General features: G+C 44.6%; 1 protein-coding gene across 6 annotated transcripts in view; it reads right to left on the minus strand.

Annotated features, from left to right (window-relative positions):
- swt1 (SWT1 RNA endoribonuclease homolog) overlaps positions 1 to 26,703 on the minus strand; it is a 266,421-nt gene that overhangs the window by 203,559 nt on the left and 36,159 nt on the right. For 5 of the 6 annotated variants that reach the window (XM_038794629.1, XM_038794631.1, XM_038794630.1 and 2 more), the window contains 2 exons: positions 22,039 to 22,140; positions 9,385 to 9,458 (listed from right to left, as the gene is read on the minus strand). In XM_038794629.1, the coding sequence (XP_038650557.1) occupies positions 9,385 to 9,458; positions 22,039 to 22,140 (176 nt within the window). Of the gene's footprint in view, positions 1 to 9,384; positions 9,459 to 22,038; positions 22,141 to 23,811; positions 23,840 to 26,703 lie in introns of those variants that run through there. The other variant, XM_038794634.1, reaches the window with a different exon arrangement.

The raw sequence follows: 26,703 nt of genomic DNA on the forward strand, positions 1-26,703 counted from the left end.
TTTAGAGATGTGGATCAGAAATTGGCTAGTTGAAAGAAGACAGAGAGTGGTAGTTGATGGGAAATGTTCAGAATGGAGTTCAGTTACGAGTGGCGTACCACAAGGATCTGTTCTGGGGCCGTTGCTGTTTGTCATTTTTATAAATGACCTAGAGGAGGGCGCAGAAGGATGGGTGAGTAAATTTGCAGACGACACTAAAGTCGGTGGAGTTGTAGACAGTGCGGAAGGATGTTGCAGGTTACAGAGGGACATAGATAAGCTGCAGACCTGGGCTGAGAGGTGGCAAATGGAGTTTAATGTGGAGAAGTGTGAGGTGATTCACTTTGGAAAGAATAACAGGAATGCGGAATATTTGGCTAATGGTAAAATTCTTGGTAGTGTGGATGAGCAGAGGGATCTCGGTGTCCATGTACATAGATCCCTGAAAGTTGCCACCCAGGTTGATAGGGTTGTGAAGAAGGCCTATGGTGTGTTGGCCTTTATTGGTAGAGGGATTGAGTTCCGGAGCCATGAGGTCATGTTGCAGTTGTACAAAACTCTAGTACGGCCGCATTTGGAGTATTGCGTACAGTTCTGGTCGCCTCATTATAGGAAGGACGTGGAAGCTTTGGAACGGGTGCAGAGGAGATTTACCAGGATGTTGCCTGGTATGGAGGGAAAATCTTATGAGGAAAGGCTGATGGACTTGAGGTTGTTTTCGTTAGAGAGAAGAAGGTTAAGAGGTGACTTAATAGAGGCATACAAAATGATCAGAGGGTTAGATAGGGTGGACAGCGAGAGCCTTCTCCCGTGGATGGAGGTGGCTAGCACGAGGGGACATAGCCTTAAATTGAGGGGTAATAGATATAGGACAGAGGTCAGAGGTGGGTTTTTTACGCAAAGAGTGGTGAGGCCGTGGAATGCCCTACCTGCAACAGTAGTGAACTCGCCAACATTGAGGGCATTTAAAAATTTATTGGATAAGCATATGGATGATAAGGGCATAGTGTAGGTTAGATGGCCTTTAGTTTTTTTTCCATGTTGGTGCAACATCGAGGGCCGAAGGGCCTGTACTGCGCTGTATCGTTCTATGTTCTAATAGGTAGAAAAATGTTTGGCGCCATGGGCGGGGGGGCCACCAAGCTAGCTGGGCGGGCCAGCTCACGGAAGCGCAGTGGGGGGTGAGCAGACATTATGCTTGTTGAAGGGAGTGGTTTGCATTGTGTTGTTGGGGGGGGGGGGGGGGGGGATGCTCTGCTGACGGGGAAGGGGCTTTTGCTGGGGCAATAATGAGGTCGGGGATGGAGACTGCCTGGGGGCAGGCTTGCGGATGCGGGGAGACTGGTCCAAGGTGGCTGATCGGGGGTGGGGGGGGGGGGGGGGGCGGGGTTTATACAGGTGGGGTGTTATACAGGTGGAAAACATAGGAACACTGAGAACTAGTGATTCCCCTTCAATATGGAATGTCTATGGCCTACCAAACAAAGAGCGCAACAAACAAACGGTAACAGTCAGACCAGGAGGACTCTCGAGGTGCGACAGAGGAAAAGATGCCGGAGTGATCTGTGGCATTGTTGCTCGCACAATGGTCAACAGAGCAACTCATGGAGTTTTTGACAGCTGGCAAGATGGATACAGAACTGGCTAGGTCATAGAAGGCAGAGAGTAGCAATGGAAGGGTGCTTTTAGTGCTGGGACCGTTGCTGTTTGTAGTATATACAAGTGATTTGGAAGAAAATGTAACTGGTCTGATTAGTAAGTTTGCGGACGACACAAAGGTTGATGGAATTGCGGATAGCGATGAGGATTGTCAGAGGATACAGCAAGATTTAGATCATTTGGAGACTTGGGGGGAGAGATGGCAGATGGAGTTTAATCCAGACAAATCCATTTTGGAAGGTCTAATACAGGTAGGGAATATACAGTGAATGGTAGAACCCTCAAAAGTATTGACAGTCAGAGAGATCTAGATGTATAGGTCCACAGGTCACTGAAAGGGGCAACACAGGTGGAGAAGGTAGTCAGGAAGGCACACAGCATGCTTGCCTTCATTGGCCTGGGCATTGAGTATAAACATTGGCAAGTCATGTTGCAGCTGTATAGAACCTTAGTTAGGCGCACTTGGAGTATAGTGTTCAATTCTGGTTGCCACACTACCAGAAGGATGTGGAGGCTTTAGAGAGGGTGCAGAAGAGATTTACCAAGATGTTGCCTGGTATGGAGGGCGTTATCATTACTGCCCTCAGGAGCACTACATTGATATGCCGGAGGAGGCGAGTAAGTTTCAGAGAGATCATGGACTGAGGGACTTTTGAGAACAATGGAACTTGGGTGGACCTGAGCGTGGAAAGAGGGGGATCCCAGGAGCCGCAGTGGAGGCTAGATGCTGGTTGAATAAACTCGGTTTGTTCTCACTGGAACGACGGAGCTTGAGGGGCGACCTGATAGAGGTCTACAAAATTATGAGGGGCATAGACAGAGTGGATAGTCAGAGGCTTTTCCCCAGGGTAGAGGGGTCAATTACTAGGGGGCATAGGTTTAAGGTGCGAAGGGCAAGGTTTAGAGGAGATGTACAAGACCAGTTTTTACACAGAGGGTAGTGGATGCCTGGAACCCACTGCTGGAGAAGGTGGTGGAAACAGGGCCAATAGTGACGTTTAAGGGGCATCTTGACAAATACATGAATAGGATGGGAATAGAGGGATACGGACCCAGGAAGTGTAGAAGATTTTAGTTTAGATGGGCAGCATGGTCAGCATGGGCTTGGAGGGCTGAAGAGCCTGTTCCTGTGCTGTACTTTTCTTTGTTCTATGTGTGGCATTAGCCGGTAAAGAGATCTCTGAAAAGACAGGGGTGGCTACACAAAATTGTGTGGCTACACAAAATTGTGTGGCGCTTAATAGCACGGACGAGATTTTCGCCTCCGTAGTTTGGGAAGCATTGAAGGCAGTCATCAGAGGTGAGTTTATCTCAATTCAGGCACCTAGGGAGAAGAGGGAGCAGTGGAAAGGCAAAGATCAGTGGAGGCCAATCTGGAGGTGGGTCGGAGGTACTCAGCGGCCCGAGGAGGCATTGGTAAAGGAAAGGAAGAAGCTCCAGATGGAGTCTGATCTTATGTCTGCGGGAAGGCGGTGGGACAGCTGCATCAGGTCGTGTCGGGGGAGAGGATCACGGCATGAGGTGGTTTTCTGATGGGCTGGATTTACTGGTGGTGGAGAAGGGGGAAGGTGATGAGATTGGGTGCCCTGATTGGATGGCTGGAAGTAATGGGATGCGTGGGTTCGATGCAGTCTGGGAAGGCCCCGGGTCCGGACGGGTTTCCGGCAGTTTTATAAAAAAAGTTTGGCACAGAATTGGGACCACCTACTAGTGGAGATGTATAATGGGTTGGTCGGTAAGGGGGAGCTCCCACCCACATTATCTCACGCTTAAATTTTGCTCATTTTAAAAAAAGGATAAGGACCCAGAGGGATGTGCATAATACCGCCCGATATTGCTGCAAAATATGGATACAAAGCTGTTGGCAAAGGTGCTGGCAACGCGCATAGAGGATTGTATGCCGGGGATGATAGGCGAGGACCAAACGGGGTTCGTGAAAGGGCGGCAGCTGCCGGCGAACATTAGAAGGCTGTTGAATGTAATCATGATGCCCCCAGGGGACCAGGAAATGGAGGTTATAGTGTCAATGGATGTGGAGAAAGTGTCTGACCGGGTGAGAGGGTGTATTTGTTTGAGGTGTTGGGACAGTTTGGCTTGGTCAGGGGTTAGTAGATTGGGTTAGGATGCTGCATAGGGCCCCCGTAGCGAGTGTCCGTATGAACAATGTTAGTTTGGGATATTTTAGTCAGTCCTGGGGTACGAGACAAGGGTGTTCACTGTCTCCGTTGCTTTTCACGAACAATTGAGACTCTAGCAATGACACTTAGAGCCTCGGGGTGGGGGGGCATCAGGTCTCCCTGTACAAATCAAGTGGAAAGCTTGGCTAGGATCATGGGGATATTGAGGATCGGGTATATTGGTGGAGTATGGCTCATTCTCGGGGTATGAACTCAACATGGGGAAGAGCGAAGTATTCCCGGTCAACGTGCGGGTACAGGGGAAGGACTTGGAGAAGTTGCCATTTCGGCTGGTCAGGGCAAGTTTCCGATACTTGGGGATCTGAGTGGCGCATAGTTGGGCCCAGCTGCACAAGCTGAATTTGGCAAATCTGGTGAAGGGAGTGAAAGATGATTTTAAGAGGTGGGATGTTTTGTCATTGTCATTGGCTGGAGGCGTCCAGACGGTTAAAATGACAGTGCTGCCAAGGTTTCTGTTCTCTTCCAAAATCCCACAATTTTTGTGCCCAAATCTTTTTTGGTAGGGTGATTACATGGACAAGTAAGAGCCCTGGATTCGGAGGGCGTTTTTGTAGAGAGACAGAGGGGGTAGTGCTGCTGAATCATTACTGGGGGGGGGGGGGGGGGTTGCGAACGTTCAGAAGGTCAGGAAGTGGGCAGTGGGAGAAGAGGTCGGTGTGGGGTCAGATGGAGGAAGCCTTGTGTAGAGTGACGGGTTTGAGGGCACTGTTATTGACACCTCTTCAATGGTGGGGTTGGGAGAGCGGGAGGAAGGGTTCCAGCTACCAAGGGGAATGGGTTTCGGTATCTGTAAGTCAGACACTTTGTGAGGAAGGAGTTAGCTACGTTCGCGAAATTACCACACCCGGCGCAGCAAGATAAGATTTTGTCCGAGGAGGAGATGGGGGAGGGTAGGATCTCGGACATATGTGGGGAGTTGATGGAGAGAGAGAGAGAGAGAGGTTTTCGTTAGAGGAAATAAAACGGAAATGGAAAGAGAAGCTGGGGGAGTGGGGGTGGATTCCTCTTGTTACTATACTTAGAAAAAGGGCAGATGAGAATGGGCTGGGACAGAGGGGTTCGGATATCTGGACTGTAGTTTGTGAAGGATGTTTACTGGTGCTGTTTTTCTCTTTTACTGTATTTAATTGAAAATGACTCGAATAAATATATTTGTTAAAAATTAACTCTTAAACCATGAAACAACCATAGATGATGGCACGTTTGAGGAAATCTCTCGATTCCCCATCAAAGATGATCTTGGACTCCCACCAAGTGTGGACAAAGTCAAAGTTGCCATTAGAACATAGAACAGTACAGCACAGAACAGGCCCTTCGGCCCTCAATGTTGTGCCGAGCCATGATCACCCTACTCAAACCCACCTATCCACCCTATACCCGTAACCCAACAACCCCCCACTTAACCTTACTTTTATTAGGACACTACGGGCAATTTAGCATGGCCAATCCACCTAACCCACACATCTTTGGACTGTGGGAGGAAACCGGAGCACCCGGAGGAAACCCACGCACACAGGGGGAGGACGTGCAGACTCCACACAGACAGTGACCCAGCCGGGATTAAACACATGAAGAATGGAAAAGTCACAGGTGTGCAATGGATCCAAAAAAGGAATTTTCAAACTTTTGAGATGAGATCACCCGTCATCTACATGAACTGTTGCTGAAAATCTAGGACAGAGAAGAAATTCCTGCCAACCTCAGGGATGCAGTTATCGCCGCCATCTTCAAAAAAGGAGACAAAGTGGACTGTGGGAACTACTAAGGGATCTCTCGCCCGAATCCTCGCTAACTGCCTTCTCCCAGTTTTTGAAGAAATCATTCCAGAAAACCAATGCAGCTTCCGACCAAACCATAGATCAGCGGACATGATTTTCACCACTGGGAAACTTCAAGAGAAATGCCTAGAGCAACATAAACTACTATACATGGCCTCCATCTATCAGACCAAGGCTTTTGACTTAGTCAATCGGGAAGTGCTATTAAAGACTACGTCAAAGGCCGACTGTCCAGAGAAATTCATCAACATCCTCCGATTCCTCTACAACAAGATGTCAGCAACAGTTCTCACCAACGTTTTTTTTAAATTTAGAGTATCAATTCTTTTTTCTTCCAATTAAGGGGCAATTTAGTGTGGCCATCCATCAAGTCTGCACATCTTTGGGATGTGGGGGTGAGACCCACGCAAATACGCAGAGAATGTTCGAACTCCACACGGACAGTGATCCAGGGCCGGGATCAAATCCGGTCCTCAATGCTGTGAGGCAGCAATGCTAACCACTGCACCATCATGCCGCCACCTCACCAACAGAAATAAGACAGAAACTTTCAAGTTCAAGACAGAAACCTTCAAGTTCAAGGCTGGAGTCGAGCACAGATGGGTCATCGCCTCCACCTTTTTCCCCATCTTCATTGACACCATCCTTCATCTCATCAAGAGCAAGCATCCCAGTGCATATAGTCGACAGGATGGACTGAAAATGTTTCAACCTCACCCGGTTGAAATCCAAGAAGAAAATAAGACTGACATCACTCGTGGAACTTCAGTTTGTGGATGACATCTTCACTCTCTCAGAAGAGAATCTCCAAGTCATGCTTTGACACCTTCGTGGATGCATACCAAAGAATCAGTTTCAACCGCAAGACAACTCAAGTCCTTTACCAGCCTGCCCCAGGGCAAGATCCGGTCTCTCCTTCCATCAAGATCAACAGGGAAACCCTCCCAAACATGGAACATTTCCCATACCTGGGGAGCCACCTCTTTTCTAAGGCTGATACCGTTGTGGAGGTCCAACATAATTTCCATGTGAGAGCATTTGATGTTTGCAGCATCCAAATGGACACAAAGATCCTCATATACAAGGCAATCGTCCTCCCAACTCTTTTATACGGCTCTGAAACTCGGACTACATACAGACACCACCTCAAGGCCCTGGAGAGGTACCAGCAATGCTGTCTGAGATGGGATTTTCCACATCAGCTGGGAGAACAGGCGTACTAACATCAGCGTCCTTGAAAGAGGCAAGACCACCAGCATAGATGTCATAATCACCGAAACAGGGTGGGCCACGTGTGGCCATGTGTTTAGGATGTCAGAGCCCAACTGTCAAAGTAAGTGTTCTTTGCCCAGCTCAAGGAAGACTTTCGAACAAGAGGACAACAAAAGAAGTGCTTCAAAGACACCCTGAAGGTTTACCTCAAGAAATGCAAAGTGGATGTCAAATCCTAGGAGACGCTTGCTCAGAAGAGACCTACTTGAAGTAACCTACAACAGAATTCTTCGAGGACACCCAACGGCAAAAGGAGGCCGGAAAAGAATATCAGAAATCTAGAGTCCAAGGACTGATCCCAATTCCCGGAAACACCTGCCAACTATGCAGTTGAAGATGTGACTCTAGGATCGGGCTCATCAGCCCTGTAAGAATCCACAGAGCCCATGACCAGTAACACAGAGTTTCTTGAATGAACATAGAATCCCGACAGTGCAGGAGGCCATTCAGCCCATCAAGTCTGCACGACCCTCTGAAAGAGCCCTCACCCTATCCCCATAATCTAGTAATCCCAACCTAACCTTTTGGACACTTGGGGCAATTTAACATGGCCAATCCACCTAACCTGCACATCTTTGGTCTGTGGGAAGAAAGCAAACTCAAGCAGACATGAGGAGAAAGGGCAAACTCTGTGCAGACTGTCACCCAAGGCTCGAATTGATCCATGGTCCCTGGCACTGTGAAGCAGCAGTGCTAAACCACTGTGTCACTGTGTCCATACTCGTTACGAGTGATTGCCGAAGAAAAATACATAAAATTACCAGGGAGGAACCACCAAGAACTTCTGATGGCAATGAATCCTGAATGATCAGTCAGAAGAACTTTTTTTTTAAACTATAAACTAATGAAATCCAGTTGCATTTAGCTATATCTGAATAATCAAAATTAAGGTTTAAAAAAAATTTTTTAATTAAAAAAACACATTTCAATAGAATATGAATTATAATGATATTAATAATCTTTATTGTCACAAGTAGGCTTACATTAACACTGCAATGAAGTTACTGTGAAAACCCCTCGTCGCCACATTCCGGCACCTGAGAGAGAATTCAGAATGTCCAAATTACCTAATTAAATTCATCTACTGAATGGTGTATTGTGCTTTTCAACACCTTCCTTATAGGCGTGACCTGAAGGCCCCAGATACTCCTTAAAGTATGGGCTTGGCAAAAAGCTTTGGTGTAAACTGAAGGCAGCTCCCATAATTTCACAAGATGCATCAGTAGGATATAGTCAGCCTAATTGTTGAAACATTTCTCATCAGATTCCACCAAGTACCTGCTCTGAGCTTTACCAAAACTAATTAAAGTTGGTGGACAATTTTGAAAGTTATATTCCAGTAAAAATTATACTGACTGTTTTAAAACAGAGGCAGCATGAAAGAGAAAAAAGCAGGCGAGGTGAAGAAATCAATCATGGCCTTGTAATTACATCTACTTGTATCTTTTGTTTGATTATGAATGCTCTCAAGAGAAAACTCAAATTGCCCCTCTGCCATAAGAGTTTGAGTTTTTGAAAAAATCCAAATTTAAACCCGCATTTGCAAATAAATTCTTAACTAAAATCTGTCCACATGCAAACCAAACCAAATTTCAACTTTCACTTCTGCCATGTCTCAGGGCTCCCCCTCTAAATTTCTGCCAAAGTTGTTTTATCTTTCACTTACTTTCCCCATGATCGCGGGTGGATGTAGGTGTTACAAGGGGGCATAGCTATAAGGTTCAGGGTGGGAGATATCAGAGGGATGTCCAAAGTAGGTTCTTTACTCAGAGAGTGGTTAGAGTGTGGAATGGACTGCCTGCTGTGATAGTGGAGTCGGACACTTTAGGAACTTTCAAGCTGTTATTGGATAGGCACATGGAGCACACCAGAATGACAAGGAGTGGGATAGCTTGATCTTGGTTTCGGACAAAGCTCGGCACAACATCGAGGCCGAAGGGCTTGTTCTGTGCTGTTCTATGTTTACACCCACTGCTGTTTTTCTACTCTGAAAATACTAGAGAAATAACCGTAAAGAAAACAAGAGACAAAGTATCAAAAGAAATAAAATTAAACCAACACCACAACACATCCATGTATATGGAAGAAACCTAATGTTGTCGACCAATTGATACTTTTTATATGTTTTCCTTCCCCAGAAATTATTCCCTGACTAAGTCAATCCATCTCCAATTGTACCTCATTCTATCTTCCAATTTTTCATAATTCCACAGGAAATCCACTATTTTATACTAAAGGCATTTTATATACAAGGTATTTTAGCATACCTTGAATTAGTACAAGAATAATTTGAGCACATTGTTGGGTACATTTATTTCAAACTATTTATTTACTATCCAAATAAATCTCTTGCATGTGCATGATGCACTGATTAGTCCGCTGTGGTCTTGATTTTAAAGTATTGAATTAATGTATAAAGAGGACTTAAAACCGGTAATTAGTGCATTCATGCATTACCCAATTATTATTTTAAATTTAGAAAGGTCTCCAACACTAACCTAGGCCAGGACGAGTTGGCCTGTTCTTCCATGGAGAGTTTGAGTGCTGTGGCAGCATCTACCTCTTGATGGTACTAATGAAAAAAACATAAAACATTGACATCAAAACATTTTACATTTTACTAGTACATAAGAAGTTGTTCACTGTTATTTATTATAAACTCAGTGTTGTAGCTAGAATCCAAAACACTTTCCGCTCCTATGTCACAAATCCAATATACATTCAAGATCATGTCACAAATTTTGAAAATAACCTTTGGTTCTCATTTTCAAAAAGTCATGGAAGCATAAATGTTGTGTTTCTCCTTCTCATTGTTGTGAGACAATTTGCAGCTATGCACATTATAAGCATACTCTTGAAACACAAAGTGCCTAACCTAAGTTGAACCCATAACCTTTTATGCTATGTTCTATAACTAGCTTCTAATTCCATGTCAAGTTCTTTTATTTTTCATATCCGTTATGCCAGGTACAAATGAGTAGAAATTACTACAGTATTGCCCATTTTACTGAATACTTCATAAACCATTTGGCTACCTCCAGTTTTAACAGACGTGAGTTATTTAAATAAACAAATATCTTACTTAAAAGGATGAACATATTATGTTATGTGAGCACATTTAGGTTTCAACTACAAATATTACATAAAGGAACGGTGTACAATTGAATAAAAATATTCCTGCACATATGCTTCTAGCAAGGTTTGCAGAGGAGTTTTCTTGTTCTTTTTTTCCCCTTGCTCTCCTGAATCATTTTACTGGGAATATGGTTTCATGGGCAGCAGCAAACCTTCCAGTATCCAATCCAAGTGAACAGCATAGCGTATCTGTGAGCCTTGAGAATAATAATTATTAGACCAGAGGACCAGTGGGGCAGCACGGTAGCATTGTGGATAGCACAATCGCTTAACAGCTCCAAGGTCCCAGGTTCGATTCCGGCTTGGGTCACTGTCTGTGCGGAGTCTGCACATCCTCCCCGTGTGTGCGTGGGTCTCCTCCGGGTGCTCTGGTTTCCTCCCACAGTACAAAGATGTGCAGGTTAGGCGGATTGGCCATGATAAATTGCCCTTAGTGTTGGGTGGGGTTACTGGGTTATGGGGATAGGGTGGAGGTGTTAACCTTGGGTAGGGTGCTCTTTCCAGGAGCCGGTGCAGACTCGATGGCCGAATGGCTTCCTTCTGCACTGTAAATTCTATGATCTATGGTATCCCTGCTGAACTCTATCTTGTCCACACAGGCACCTGAGCAGTTTCATTTTGTCAAATTCCTTTCTCTCATAGAGTAGGAGACTTGTTAAACTATTTTGCATTTGTTTCTCAATGGAGTTAGAGGGCAAAGTGGCAGTAGTATAAAGAATCACACGTCAAAGCCTGTCAAGGTTTTTAAGATTTTGCAAATTCTTCCACTAGTTCTCCAAAAGAAATGTGCAAATATACGGGGCAGAATTCCCCAGCCTCCCCCCGTGGCAGAGGCGGCTCACCATCGGTCGCCGACAGGATCTTCCGGTCACGCCAAAGTTGATGGTGACATACTGCTGTTGCGGAACATGCGGTGGGGGATCTACTTCAGCGAGACCAGCGGGAGAATTCCAGCCACAGAAACCTGGCTTGCTGAAATAACACAAGGCAACCACGAGTATAACAGCCCATATTTTTCAATGTAAATAGTGGAGAAATCATAGAATCCCTACAGTGCAGGAGGCCATTTGGTCCATCGAGTCAGCACCGACCATTCGAATGAGCACTCCACCCATGTCCATCCCGCCCTAACCCCCATAATGCCGTAACCTAACCTGCACATCCCTGGACACTGAGGGGGAATTTATCAATCCACCTAACCTGCACATCTTTGGACTGTGGAAGGAAACCGGAGCACCCCAAGGGAACCGATTCAGACGCGGGGAGAATGTACAAACTCCACAGTCACCCAAGGCTGGAATTGAACCCAGGTCCCTGGCGCAGTGAGGCAGCAGTACTAACCACTGAACCACCATGCCGCCCAAATTATTAGTGCTGACTATTATTATTAATAATAAGTCAATAAGACAGCAGTTTATGAAGTGCACGCATGTGCAGTAAACTGCAGAAATCAGTAGCTGCAATTCAGGTTACCAGGCTCCTCCACAAGCCGCGTTATACTAGTGTCTCACTGTTAGAGTAAGCATTAAAATAGGTTGAGATACTAATCCATTAGTTGCCCATTAGAATAGAATCATAGTACGGTCAGATGGAGACCATTCAGCCCATTGTGACTGTATCAGCTCTAGCTCGACCCACTGCTTCACCTTTTCCACATAGTCCTGCAAACCTGCAAAAACCACAACTGAACCTGCCTTTACTACGCTCTCAGACTGTATACCAGTTCACTCACAGCCGAAAAAAAAGTTTTGATCACGTCACTATTGATTCTTTTGCGAATCATCTTAAATTGGTGCTTACTGGTGTTTAGCCCTTCCACCCCCAAAGGGAGCAGTTTCTTTCTCTCTATATTATCCAGCCCCATAATAATTTTGAACATCTCTATTTATATTTAATCTCCCCTCAATCTTCGCTTTACCAATGAAAACACCACCAGCCATGCCAATCTATCCTCACAATGGAAGTCACGCATCCCTGGAACCATTCTTTCTGCAAACTCTACAGCAGAAAGCTGTTGGGGCCAGTTCATTGGATATATTCAAGAGGGTGCTGGACTTTCATCTAAAGGGATCCAGAGGTATGGAGAGAAAGCGGGAGTGGGATACTGAATTTGCATGATCAGCCATGATGGTGCATATTCGAAGGGGGCGAATGGCCTTCTCCTGCACCTATTTTCTATGTTTCCACAATGTCTTCACATCTTTCCTAAAATCTGATTCCCAGAATTAGACACCGTGAGCTAGTTTAAATGCAGCCTCCTTCAGCGGGATATACAGCGGTTAGAACTTCTTAATCGCGGGAGAAGTCACGCATCAGACTCCTAGCAGTGGCAAAACCTTTCCCAGTAGCGTGGAACGGTATGATGCAGGATTCCCAGCCACCAGCAGCAAGGTAGTAAGCAGGCCTATGATGACATGCTTTATCCCCGAGATAAATTTAGTGCAATTTAGTGGTGTCTCACTGCGGGAGGCCACACAGTTTTAAGTGCTGCCCAGAAGACAACCAGCAGCCTCTGCTTTTTTGGAGGGCCTCTCCGAATGAGACATCCAGAATAGGGAAGGTGAAGGTGCTGCTGAAAGCCACTGCCCTTGCCTCTAACCACCCCTCCACACCTGTCCCCATTCCCTCTCCCACAAACTCCACTCCGTGATCCCCATTCTGCCTTCACACACCTTTGGTCTGGGGCCTCATGATGATCCTTGACCTCTGGTGGGTGCACTGCTGCCACATACCCACCACTTCTGCTGGTGGCATGAGAAGCTTCCAGTCTGATTGACTGCAGGTAGGGCATCCTTCACCAGGGATCTTCAACATGAATAAGGCCTGACGATGGCCTACCTCCATTCGGCCTCCCCCACAGAACTGATGGGGATTTCCTGTCAGTTCTCAAAAAGTGGGTGAGACCCCATTAGCCGGACCGAATTCCAGTTGAGGCCAAATCAGTGTTTTATAAAGGTTCGCTACAACCAGCGCCGGCCCTAGGGTTGCTGGCGCCCCGGGCAAGCTGAACTTCGGCGCCCTTCGGGGGGGGGGGCCGAGGGGGCCCGAGGGGGGGGGGGGGGCGGAGTGACCACCGGCGAGCCTGGATCCATCCGCCATGTTTGTGCGGGGCGGCCTGAGGGAGGGCGGCCACCGCGCATGCGCTGGTTGGCACCGGCCCAACTGCGCATGCGCAGGACCCGCACTCCTTGATGGCGCCCCCTAGCACATGGCGCCCCGGGCGACTGCTCGAGTTGCCGGTACCTTGAGCCGGCCCTGGCTACAACTTCTTGTTTTTGTACTCTGTGCCTTTATAAAGCCCAGGATTTCTTAAGCCCTACTACGTGCTTTCCCAAGCTTCAAGGATTTGCACACAGTCCAAGATCCCTCTGCTCCTAAACTACCTTTAGAATTGTATCCTTCATTTTATGTTGCCTTTCCTGATATTTCCTATCAAAATACAAAACCATATTTCTCTGCATTAAATTTCATCTCCATGTGCCCACCCATTCTAACCAGGCTGTTATGGCCTCTTCAAGTCTATCACTACTTCACAGTCCACAATATTTCCATCATCAAATTTTGAAATGGCGTCCCGCACCCCGTCCTGGTCATGAATATAGATCAACAAAAGCTGTAGTTCCTATAATACCCACAGAATCACATTGCATGCTTTCCTCCAGTCCAAAAAACAATAATTCGCATTACTGCTTCTGGCACTCAGACAATTTCATATCTATGCTATCGCTGTCACTCTTATTCCATGGGCTTCCTTGCTAACATGCCGAATTGTAGCACTTTGTCAAATACTTTTGGGAAGTCAATGTACATCACACCAATCTCACTGCCGTCATCAATCCTCTCTAACTTCATTGAAAATCTCAAATTGGTTAATTTACCCTGAAGAAATCCTTGCTGACTTTCCTTAATTAATTCACACTTGTCAATTTTGTCACGGATTATATTCCTAAAAGATTTCCCACCACCAAAGATTATGGTAGGTGCCTCAGAAATTTGCAGCCTTAAGTCCCACAGTACTCTCAGATGCATCTCATCCAGTCCTAGTGACTTATCAACAAATACATCCAGCCCACCAAATAACTCCTCTATATCAACTTTTAGTCCGTCCGGTATCTCAACCACCTCCTCTTTCACCATGATTTGGACAACATATGAACATACAAATTAGGAGTAGGCCACTTGGCCCTTCGAGACTGCTCCGACATTCAATAAGACCACTGCTGATCGGACTGTAACATCCCACCTATCCCAACAAACTTGCACACCTTGTTTATCAAGGATCTATCTAAGTTTACCTTGAAAATATTCAAGGGCTCTGCTCGCGCTGCTTTTGAGGAAGAGTTCCAAAGACAAAAACGTTTCATCTCATCGGTCTTAAATGAGCGACTCATTTTTATCAGTGACCCCTAAAAATAGATTCTTCCACAAGAGGAAACATCCTCTTCATATCCACCCTGCCAAAGACCCCTCAGGATCTAATGTTTCAATTAAGTAATCTCTTACAGCAGATACAAGCTTAGCTGTCCAACCTTTCCTCATAAGAAAACCTGCTTATTCCATGCATTAATCAAGTAAACCTACCCTGAACTGCATCCAATGCATTTACATCCTTCCTTAAAGGGGCCAATGATGCACATGGTACTACGTATGTGGTTTCACCACTGTACAACTAAAACAACTTTTATACTCAATTCCCCCAAAATAAACAATAACATTCCATTCGCTTTCCTAATTACTTGCTGTACCTGCACTTAAGAAACTCAATCGCTCTGCATCTCAGAGCTCTGCAATTTCTCACCATTTTTCTCCCTTTTTATCCTTCCTGCCAAAAGAACAATTTCACATTTTCCAACACTTTACTCCAACTGCCAGATCTCTGCCCACTCATCTCACCTATCCATGTCACCTTATAGCCTCTTCACAAATTACTTTCCTACCTACCTTTGTGTCATCAGCAAATTTAGTAACCATACCTTCGGTTCCTTCATTCAAATAATTTACAGAATTGTCAGAAATTGAGGTCCCAGCACGGATCCCTCATTATTTCCCGCCAACCAGAAAATAACCATTTATGGCTCCTTTCTATTTTCTGTTAGCTACCCAATCTTCTGCCCATGCAAATGTGTACAGAATCAAAGGAATCAATTCAGACCAGTGTGTCTGCACTGGCTCTCCAAATGACTGTCATTTTCCTGCCTTTTCCCCCATATGCTGGAACATTGTTTCTCTTCAAATAATTATCTAATTCCAGCCTCCACCACACTTCCAGGCAATGCATTCCAGGTCTGAACCACTCATTATGTGAAAATGTTTTTCTTTTTAAAAATCACTTCTGCAACTTTAAATCTGTGCCCTCTCGTTCTCGATCCTTTTACAATTGGGAACAGTTTCTCTCTATCTATTCTGTTCAGCCCCTTCGTGATGATGAACACCTCGATCAAATCACCTCTTAGCCTTCTTCTTTCCAACATCTCCAACTTGTCCTCATAGTTGGAAGTTTCAAATCCCTGAAACCATTCCTGTAAACCTCTTCTACAATCTCTCTAATGCACTCACATCCTTCCTACAGTATAGCACCCAGAACTGCACACAATATTCCAGCTGGGGTCTAACTAGTGTCTTGTATAAATTCAGCACAACCTTCCTATTACTGTCATGACACCATGGGCAAGTGCACAGTTCCAGCCCCACCCATCCCAGAATCACAACACAAGTGAATTAACCAATAATTCTTATACAAAATGCCCAAAGGCTGTCCAATAATTACAGTCACCAGGTAAACACAATTACTGTTTATTTATACCAAGAACTATCATGAATTATGCAGAAAATTCAACTGGTTAACAAGCTAACAGTTACTAACCCACTTTAACTGCCCCACCCTCTACCTACACACAAAAGCCAGACAAACACAGGGTGGTTTTGGGGGGGGGGGGGGCAGTTCCGGACCGCACGGTTGACATGTGGTTTCAGCGGTTGAGATCCCGGCGTAGCGGTTGCTGACTGTGTCCAACGCCGCCATTTTTGGGCTTGAACCGTGCTGCTGGCCGGGGGGGCTTTGGCGAGGGCTGGGGGGACTGGTGGGGGGTGGCGAGAGGTGTACAGGGGGGCACTATCTGGCAGGTCGGGTCCACGCACAGCCGCGCCATGTTCTATGGCGCGACCGCTGCAGGTTGTCGCCATGCCCATGCACAACCACGGACCCGGCAACTCTCTGGCCGTTTCTTTCATGGAGGCCGGGCATTTCACTCGGCGCGGCTGCTAGCCCCTCACCGGACAGAGGATTGGCGCTGCGGCAGCGCCAATTTTTCACACGTAAAACACCACGGATCCTCCAAACATAGCGTGAAAATCTGAGAATCGAGCCCCTTATTTCTCATCAAACTGGGCTTTTAGCTCGAGTTTCACATTCAGACCTCTATCTTTCTGGAGAGATACTTCATTTCACATTAAACTTCGCTTTCAGCTTATGGTTTGACTTCAGGCCTCGGCAGACTCAGGAGAAAGCACCCAGTGGCTTTCAGGGGAAGTGTTCAGCTGGTTTCTTTTGGAGATAATTTAGTTGGATTTCTTTACCGGACTGCCAGAATCAAAACAGGAACCTTGGACTCCTTTAAAAATAAACATTCCACTGACATCAGATCCAATCACCGCCTGTTACCAGGCAGAACACAGCCTTTTGAACCAATTCATTGGCCACCAGCCAAATCATTCAAACCGAGTCCCAGTCAATCTCAGTCATTGGTGCCGGTCAGTCTACAGCTCCAGTTTAAACCAGCACCGACTAGCAGAGTGATCTCTCCTGCTGCTGAATTCTCCTGCTTGAATTAAACGATACAGGCCACTAGCATTAAAGAAAATTGTCCATTAATCATCCATGAATCAAAATTGTAACAGCAAAAGTAAAAGAAAGGGAAATAAGGGAATAGGCAGGGAATAAACAGGAAGGACCTTTACATTCTTGTACCCTATGCCGCTATTAATAAAGCCCAGAATCTGGGCAGCACGGTGGTGCAGTGGTTATCACTGCTGCCTCATTGCGCCGATGGCCCAGGTTTGATCACGGCCCCAGGTCACTGTCCATGTGGAGTTTGTGCATTCTCCCCGTGTCTGCGTAGGTCTCAACCCCACAACCCAAGGATGTGCAGGGTAGATGAATTGGCCACACTAAATTGCCCCTTAATTGTAATAAAAGAATTGAATACTCTATATATTTTTGGTTTAAATAAAGCCCAGGATACTGCATGGTTTATACTCTTTCCATTTTTCCAGCTACGTTCAATGATCTATGGACTGGTAGACCCAGCCCACTCTGCTACTGCACCCCCTGAAGAATTGTACCCCTTTTTTATAGTCAGTCCATGTTCTTCCGGCCAAAATGCATCACCTCACACTTCTCTGCATTGAACTTCATCTGCCACTTGTCTGCCCACTCCACCAACTTGTCTATACATTTTTGAAGTTCAATGCTGTTCTTCTTTACAGTTTGCAATGTTTCCAAGTTTTGTGTCATCTGCAAACTTTGAAATTGTCTCCTGCACTGCACACTCATTAATATATACCAAGGAAGCATTCCTGACCCCTGAGGAACGCCATTACAAACATTCCTCCAGCACGAAAAATATTCATTAAGCATTACTGTCTTTCCTATTACTACGGCAATTGTATATCCACATTGCTACTGTCCCTTTCATTCAATTCACTACGTTACCTCCTACAACATGAGCATTTAGAATGGAGACCATCAGAACCCGTGGATTTTCTTCTTCTTCACTCTTGATAAAGGATCTTCTTCCTTGGTAAAGCCAGATGCATCTTCTTCCTTGTTAAGATGCAAAGTACTCATTTAGTATCGCAACTATGCCCTCTACCTCCATGCGTAAATCCCTATTGTGGTCCCTTTAGAGCTCCATTTTCCTTTTACTATTTATAAACATCTGGAAGGCCTTTGGATCCCTTTTTATGTTGGTTGCCAGTCTCTTCTCATACTCTTTGATTCTCGTATTTATTTTGATATCCTAGGCCCAACCATCTATAGCTGCTTCATCAATGATCTTACCTCCACCATAAGATCAGAAGTGGGGATGTTCACTGAAGCTTGTGCAGTGTTCAGCACCATTTATGACTCCTCAGACACTGAAGCAATCTGTGATCATATGTAGCAAGATCTGGACAGCATTTAGGTTTGGGCTAATAAGTGGCAAGTAACATTTGGGCCACACAAGTGCGAGACAATGACCATCTCCAATGATAGACAATCTAACCATTGCCCCTTGACATTACAATCACTGAATTCACTAATCCCCCACCATCTACATCTGGCAGTGTGAGGAGGATCACAACTGATCAGAAACTGGATTCATCATATAAATAGTGTGGATACAAGAGCAGGTCAGAGACTAATTCTATGGAAAGTCACCCTCCTCCTTTCTTCCCATGTCTGTTCATCATCGGCAAGGCACAAATCTGTGTGAGTAGATGAGTGCAACACCAACAACACTGAAGAAGCTCAACATAATCCAAGACAAAGACGCCCACTTGATTGGCATTCCAATAAACATGCACTCTCTCCGCCATCAACTCACAGTGACAGCAGTATATTCCATATACAAGGTGCACTGCAGCAACAACTCACCAAGGCTCCTTCAACAGCATCAACCAAGCATGTCCTTCTTGGTGGTAGAAGTCACAAGGTCAGCAGACACAAGGGCCCATCACAACCTGCAAGTTCCCCTTCAAGCAACATACTATCCTGACTTGGAATTATGTCAACGTCCCTTCACTGTCCTGGGTAAAAATCTTGGAACACGCTTCTTAACTGCACTGTAAGTGTACCCACATCAGATGGATTGCAATAGCTCAAGAAGGCAGCTTACCTACACCTTCACCAGAGCAATTAGGGATGAGCAACAAATGCTGGGCATGCTCACATCCCAGGAAACAGTGATAAAAATGATCTGTCCTTGACATTCAATTGCATTATCATCAACAGCCTGAGAATTACCATGATTTTCTTCTTCTTCACTCTTGATAAAGGATCTTCTTCCTTGGTAAAGCCAGATGCATCTTCTTCCTTGTTAAGATGCAAAGTACTCATTTAGTATCGCAACTATGCCCTCTACCTCCATGCGTAAATCCCTATTGTGGTCCCTTTAGAGCTCCATTTTCCTTTTACTATTTATAAACATCTGGAAGGCCTTTGGATCCCTTTTTATGTTGGTTGCCAGTCTCTTCTCATACTCTTTGATTCTCGTATTTATTTTGATATCCTAGGCCCAACCATCTATAGCTGCTTCATCAATGATCTTACCTCCACCATAAGATCAGAAGTGGGGATGTTCACTGAAGCTTGTGCAGTGTTCAGCACCATTTATGACTCCTCAGACACTGAAGCAATCTGTGATCATATGTAGCAAGATCTGGACAGCATTTAGGTTTGGGCTAATAAGTGGCAAGTAACATTTGGGCCACACAAGTGCGAGACAATGACCATCTCCAATGATAGACAATCTAACCATTGCCCCTTGACATTACAATCACTGAATTCACTAATCCCCCACCATCTACATCTGGCAGTGTGAGGAGGATCACAACTGATCAGAAACTGGATTCATCATATAAATAGTGTGGATACAAGAGCAGGTCAGAGACTAATTCTATGGAAAGTCACCCTCCTCCTTTCTTCCCATGTCTGTTCATCATCGGCAAGGCACAAATCTGTGTGAGTAGATGAGTGCAACACCAACAACACTGAAGAAGCTCAACATAATCCAAGACAAAGACGCCCACTTGATTGGCATTCCAATAAACATGCACTCTCTCCGCCATCAACTCACAGTGACAGCAGTATATTCCATATACAAGGTGCACTGCAGCAACAACTCACCAAGGCTCCTTCAACAGCATCAACCAAGCATGTCCTTCTTGGTGGTAGAAGTCACAAGGTCAGCAGACACAAGGGCCCATCACAACCTGCAAGTTCCCCTTCAAGCAACATACTATCCTGACTTGGAATTATGTCAACGTCCCTTCACTGTCCTGGGTAAAAATCTTGGAACACGCTTCTTAACTGCACTGTAAGTGTACCCACATCAGATGGATTGCAATAGCTCAAGAAGGCAGCTTACCTACACCTTCACCAGAGCAATTAGGGATGAGCAACAAATGCTGGGCATGCTCACATCCCAGGAAACAGTGATAAAAATGATCTGTCCTTGACATTCAATTGCATTATCATCAACAGCCTGAGAATTACCATGACCAGAAACAAATACTGTGGCTCTAAAAACAGGTTGGGGCTGGGAATTCTGCAGTGAGTAACTCCCGTCATACCACTTCAAAGCCGGCACAAATCAAGAGTGTGATAGAATACTCTCCACTTCCCTGGATGAGTACAGTTGCAACAACAGTCAAGAAAGCTTGATACCATCAAAGACAGCAGCTCCCTTGATCTGCAATCCATTCACCACCTGTATAGCCAGCAGTGTGTACCATCTTCAAGATGCACTGCAGCAACTCGTCAAGGCTCCTTCAACAGCACCTTCCAAACAAACATTTTCCACCTAGAAGGGCAAGGTCATTAGATGTATAGGAACACAACCAGCTTTAATTTTCCCTCCAAGACGCACCACCCTGATGTGGAACCACTTTAACACTCCTTCACCACTGTGGAATCAAAGTCCTGGAATTTCCTCCCTATAGCACTATAGGTATTGCTATACCAAATGGGCTACAGGGATTCAAAAGAACTGCTCACCACCACCTTCTCAAGGGCAATTAGGGATGAGCAACAAATGCTGGCCCTATCAGCCAAGTTAACATACTGTGAGCAAATATTAAAAAATGAATGGTGAATGCTGTTTCTTGGCCACTGAATGTAAAATCTAGGCCATTATATAAACTAACAATTTCCAAGAATAACTTGCATGTTATTATTGTGCGAATGATCTTCAAATATTCCTTTTGTTTAACTTTTACTGGTGCACCTCAAACTTGGGTCAACTAATTATGGACAAAACACTCAAACTCTCAAATTATCATACAACAATCTCTTTTGTTATATCTTACCAAGTTACCCCAAAAGTATCAAAACACCACTATAAAAGGGTATCAGAAACTGTTACACACAGCATCAATACTTTCTACAAAAGGTATCAAAACTCAAAGCTTGGGCCCAAATACCATCCAATAAGGGGCGAGGTGGATCAGACTACCTCTTGGTGAATCCCTGTTTCCTCTCTGGATCCCAGGCTCAGGTCTGTTTCTTACAGTGGTTATTCCTTCAGGTTATTGCTTCTGAAGCTTCTTTGTCTCTCCTTCTCACACAGATCTTCCCCATGCTTCCCGTCACATACTCACGAGACAGCAGTAATCAATCACTGTCTTTCCTGGTCACGAATGCTGAAGAGTCGTGGCTCACCTAGGGATCGTCATTTTCTCAGGAGCACCTCACACAGGGGTCGGTGTTCAATTACTTGTTTATATAGCAACAGCTATTGTCCAATCAGTTCCTGTGCTCACTCCCTGGCTGCACATCCTGTTTTTCACTGCAGGCCCCCGCTGTTTATGTTGCTTATGCTGATACAGAGTTAGCATTTTTAACCATTAGGCTTTGCTGGTGTCTTTACGAATACCCATCAGTCTACAGTACATATTATCTGAATCTCTTCACTCTGTTGAACTCAAACACATTCCAACAAGATTATTTCATGCTAATACATTATCAACTTCAAATGATCGAGGAGGACATGTACCAAAGGAACAGCATTCACAAAAGTTATTATATAGATCTAAAACAAAGTTAATTTTATTTACTACAACTTGGAATAAATAAAGCTACTTGAACCATTGCATTTTTGTGCTCTATCAGTTACAATGCATTTTCACATGGAAACTGTGTGTCATGAAAGCAAAGTCAAATGCATTATAACTGAATGGCAAGATTAAAAGATTTACAGTGACTTAGTGGGCTGTCCTATGGAGTGATCACATTGACTGTACTTGCATTGAAAACTTACCAGTTTTCTTTTTTTCTTTCCACCAGGAGATAAGGAAGATTGCTGTGATAACTGACTTCCTCCACTGCAATGTGACAACTGCTCAGTCTTCATTTTTTCTTTCTAAAAATTAACGTAAAAAAAAAATTGCAAATGTTTATAAGATCCCAAAAGTACAATAAATAGGAGCGGGGTGAAGACCATGTGTCCTCTGCCACTCAATAAGACTTCTACCATAGCGATTTTTCACACTATCTCATATCCCCGGGTTCAATTAGTAATCTATCAATCTATGACTTGAATATACTCAAAAGCTGGATCCCAACCAGCACTTCATCGGCCTCAGTGATGCCAATGATTTTTAAATGCAAAGGTCCATGGGCAAGTTCAGCCCCAAATCGGAGCAGCCTGGAGGCCAGACCTCATTATAGAGGGTCATTTTAGAACACTTGACTGAACTTGCCATTCCCTTGTGAGATCGAACAGCAGAGTGCTCAAAAGCTAGCCAGTGCAGGTGGCCCCGAGCTATCTCATGCTTTTCTGATACCACTAAGGATTTGAAGGCATGCTGTCTTCACGAGAAAAGATGTGCTCTGCCCTCTACCAGAAGAAACCCTCCAGCCAGGCAAAGAGGGAATGGGTAGAGGTTGCAGCAGAGGTCAGCAGTGGGGGATGACTGGGAGGAGATGGGTTCAATGTATAAAACACTTCAATGATCTGCTACGGTCTGGAAAGGTGCGTAGCAAGCAAAACCCAAGTGGCAGCCCTGTAATTATATAGACAGTTGCATGCACACGGTCTAATGAGACTGAGTGCCCACGGTTCTCATTGTCAAGTCAAGTAGGCAGTTGCATTAATGACACGTCAACACTCCTCACAAATGGGGCACTATTGAGCTGGAGTCATTACTGATTAACACATCTCATGTGACTGTCAAGCTGAAAATAGTGAGGGAGGAAAATCTCGTAAATCTTCTCCATGCTGTAGGAGGAAAGCACATAATTCAAGAGATATCCAAGTCTGGTGGTGCAATGCTACACACACACACACACACACACACACACAGCTATCAAGGAGGCAACCCTGGAAATGGGATGGGGCCATCATATCAAACCATAGATGATAGCAAGATGAGAGTTCATCCGGAGCGATGTTATTTGTTTGTTGAATCTGCAGGTGAAGGGCAGAGGTCACAGGGCTCAAAATATTTTTTTCTCCAAGGGTTCTTCGAGGTTTTCTCACGGGTTACGTAATGATTTTCAGGTGTTAGTTTTTGGTTTTAAGGGCTTCTTTTTCATTCTCACTAACTCCTTTATTAGGTGATACAATTATATTATAATATTACCTTCTGTATGTGTTAGCATATGGGGTATTTGGATTCACAAAGAAGCAGGATTAGAATAATTCATCAATATATTTAATAATCATCACCTCTCCATTAAACTTATAGCCATAACACACAAGGAAAGCATTACGTTCCTAGACGCCCCAGCATTTAAATTAACACAAGAAAATAACAGGCATAAAGTGACCAACAAAAGTTATTTTTCAAAATAACTGGCAACTTCTATATACAAAAAGCTGATTTTCCTTAAGATCCCTTCCACAGACAGGTGAGATCACAGCTAATGCATTTTCATTGCATATGCGCAAAACTGAAGATTTTAACCAAGTAGTTACTACCCTAGTTAGGGTATTTCAGAACTCAATCTCAGATCAAATTTAACAATTGATCGCGCATTGATATTGATCTAGCATCAATTGATGTTTGTGAAAAAGAGTCCAAACTTCTACCCCTTTTCATGTGGTTTCCTAATTTCATGATGTGGAGATGCCGACGTTGGACTGGGGTGGCACAGTAAGAGGTCTTACAACACCAGGTTAAAGTCGAGTAGCCAGTTGCATTAATGACACGCGAACACTCCTCACAAAGGAGGCATTATTGAGCAGGAGTCACTATTGATTAACGCAACATCTCATCAGGTGATGAAGGAGCTGCGCTCCGAAAGTTAGTGATTCCAAATAAACCTGTTGGACTTTAACCTGGTGTTGTAAGACTTCGTCCTGTTCCTAATTTCAGTCCTGAAAGACCAGGTTCTAATTTTTACATTATAATCCCTCATCCTAGATTCCCAAAATTAATTGATTATTGACCTATTACATTTCCTTCATTACAACAGTGACTACCCTCTAAAGTACTTTGTTGGCCGAAAAGCAAATTGAAATGAAATGAAATGAAAATAGCTTATTGTCACGAGTAATCTTCAATGAAGTTACTGTGAAAAGCCCCTAGTCGCCACATTCCGGCGCCTGTTCAGGAAGGCTGGTATGGGAATTTCACCGTGCTGCTGGCCTGCCTTGGTCTGCTTTAAAAGCCAGCTATTTAGCCCCAAGCTGTTGATTACCATTTGGGATCTTAGTATCTAAAAAATGGTCGCAAGTTGGTCTCGAACAGTCATTGCACCTCAAGTATGTGAAACACTTTGGTGATACGTATAAATGCAAATCTTTTGTCTGAAATAAAACAGTCCAGTATTAAATGAATGCAAACTGCGACTCTCACTGCCCCGAGTAGGCAAAGTTCTCATCATCATCTTCTTGTGTTGCCCACAGAGCAATTTGCAGAATGGGAGCAAGAACGTAACAACCGTGTAGTTCCACCAGCACAGAACAAAAACCCAACACGGTATATTTTTATACTTTATCCTTATTATTTCTTATTTTTAAACTGGACATTTCTGCTGAACAAAGACAGTTAAGATGGTGGGCCCTCTGTTTGGAATTCATCCCCAGCAGTGTCCAGAACAAAAGAATTGTCTCAATTTCAGGAATGTCACACCTTGTTTTTCCTAAGGAGTGACTAAAAAACAACCTAGGACTAGATTAGACCAATTTCAAAGGGAGCTACTGGGGTCAGGTTGGCTGGTTTGTCTGTGCCTTTTATTATCTCTCTAGAACAAGAGGTCACTGATATTGATTGAGAGGCAGTAGATTTAAACTGAGATGAGGAGGAACTACTGCTCGCAGAGGGCGGTGAATGTGGAACTCACTGACCCATAGTACGGTGGAATCAGAGTCATTAAATGGTTTCAAGAAGGAGATACATATATTTTTGGTTAAATGAACGGGTTAAAGGGACATGGGCAACAGCTGGGGAGGTGGTTTTGAGTCCAGGGAGAGATCAGCCATGATCTGATTGAATGGCGGAGCAGGCTCAAAGGGATGAATTCCCTATTCCGCTCCTAATTCCTATGTTCCTGTGTTAATGGTTTTCCCCCAGACGTGAGAGAATCCATCAATGGAGGCAAATCCCTACATGCTCTATACGAACACTGGCCCATTTGACTCAAAGTGGATGCAGTCCCCGGCCTTCTAGAATAGTCCACTGATGGAACAATGAGCTACCATGGGGACAGTGGTGTGGTGATATTGTCACTGGACTAGTAATCTAAAGACCCAGGATTTCACCTGGTTCAAAGCCCCTCACGGCAGGTGACAAAATTGGAATTCAATAAAAATCTTGAATTAAATGTCTAATGATGACCATGAATCCATTGTCAATTGATATAAAAACCCATCTGATTCACTCGTGTCCATTAGGGAAATCTGCTGTCCTTACCTGCTCGGGTCTGCATGTGACTCCAGACCCACAGCAATGTGTTGACTCTTAACAGTCACTCAAGGGCAATTAGGGATGGGCAATAAATATCGGGCCAGCTGGTGACGCCAACATCTCATGAACGAATAAATAAATACATTTTTAAAAACAAACTGTGAGATGCCATCCAATCTGATCTTAGACATTTTCCAAGTGAATGGTGACCTTGACATCTGCAGACAGGGGGAAGTGGTGGCTAATGACAGGATTTTTCAAACTCGGGGCAGTCCTCGATTGGTTGCGGCGTTTCAGGGGGCAGGTGGCGCACCGCTGGGCTGTGCGCTGGTCACTGCGCACGTGCGTGGGTTGGGGACTGAGACTGACAGGTGTCCACGGGCTAACAGTGGTGGTCCCAGCTTGGAGCTCCATTCTACTGTTCATCCTGTGCATGCTGCTCGGCTCATCCCCAGGCACTGATCGGCAGTATTCCACCTGCGGCTCAGTGGTCCAGCTGTTCAACAGCCGCGCAACATCCGCTTGCACTACCACAACGTGAAATACTGGTCGGGAAGTGGTCAGCAGCCTGTGACTGGGGTGGATGCAGTTACTGGACAGTGAGAGGGAAGCCAGGCCAGGTTTGTCAGCTAGGAATATCAACGAAACAAGGCCAGTCAATACGGCTGACACAGTTCAACACTGGAAGAAGCCTACACAGTCATAACTTTGTAACGCTACTCTCTGGAAACCAAGAAATAAGTGCTTTTGGTGAGAATGGAGAAGGAGATGATTTGGATGTTTGGATAGTGCAATGCAGTGGAACCAATAAGAAACAGTGTGACATTGTGTGTTTAACAAGTAACTTCATCTCATCTAAAGTCAGAGTTTGTAAACTGAAAACAAGATCGTACTTTTTTCTATACTTGTTTAAATTTATAAATAAATGGATATATATATATTTTTTAAAGTTTGTGTGTTAATGTAAGGATGCATATGTTCAACTGACATAGTTTAATTTCAGCAGCAAAAAGTCATAAACTTGGAATAATCAGGTATTGGAAATAAAGTTTCAAAGTCAAAGTCCAAAAAAT

This window comes from Scyliorhinus canicula, chromosome 4 (genome assembly GCF_902713615.1).
Source record: "Scyliorhinus canicula chromosome 4, sScyCan1.1, whole genome shotgun sequence".
In the NCBI taxonomy this organism is placed as follows: domain Eukaryota; kingdom Metazoa; phylum Chordata; class Chondrichthyes; order Carcharhiniformes; family Scyliorhinidae; genus Scyliorhinus; species Scyliorhinus canicula.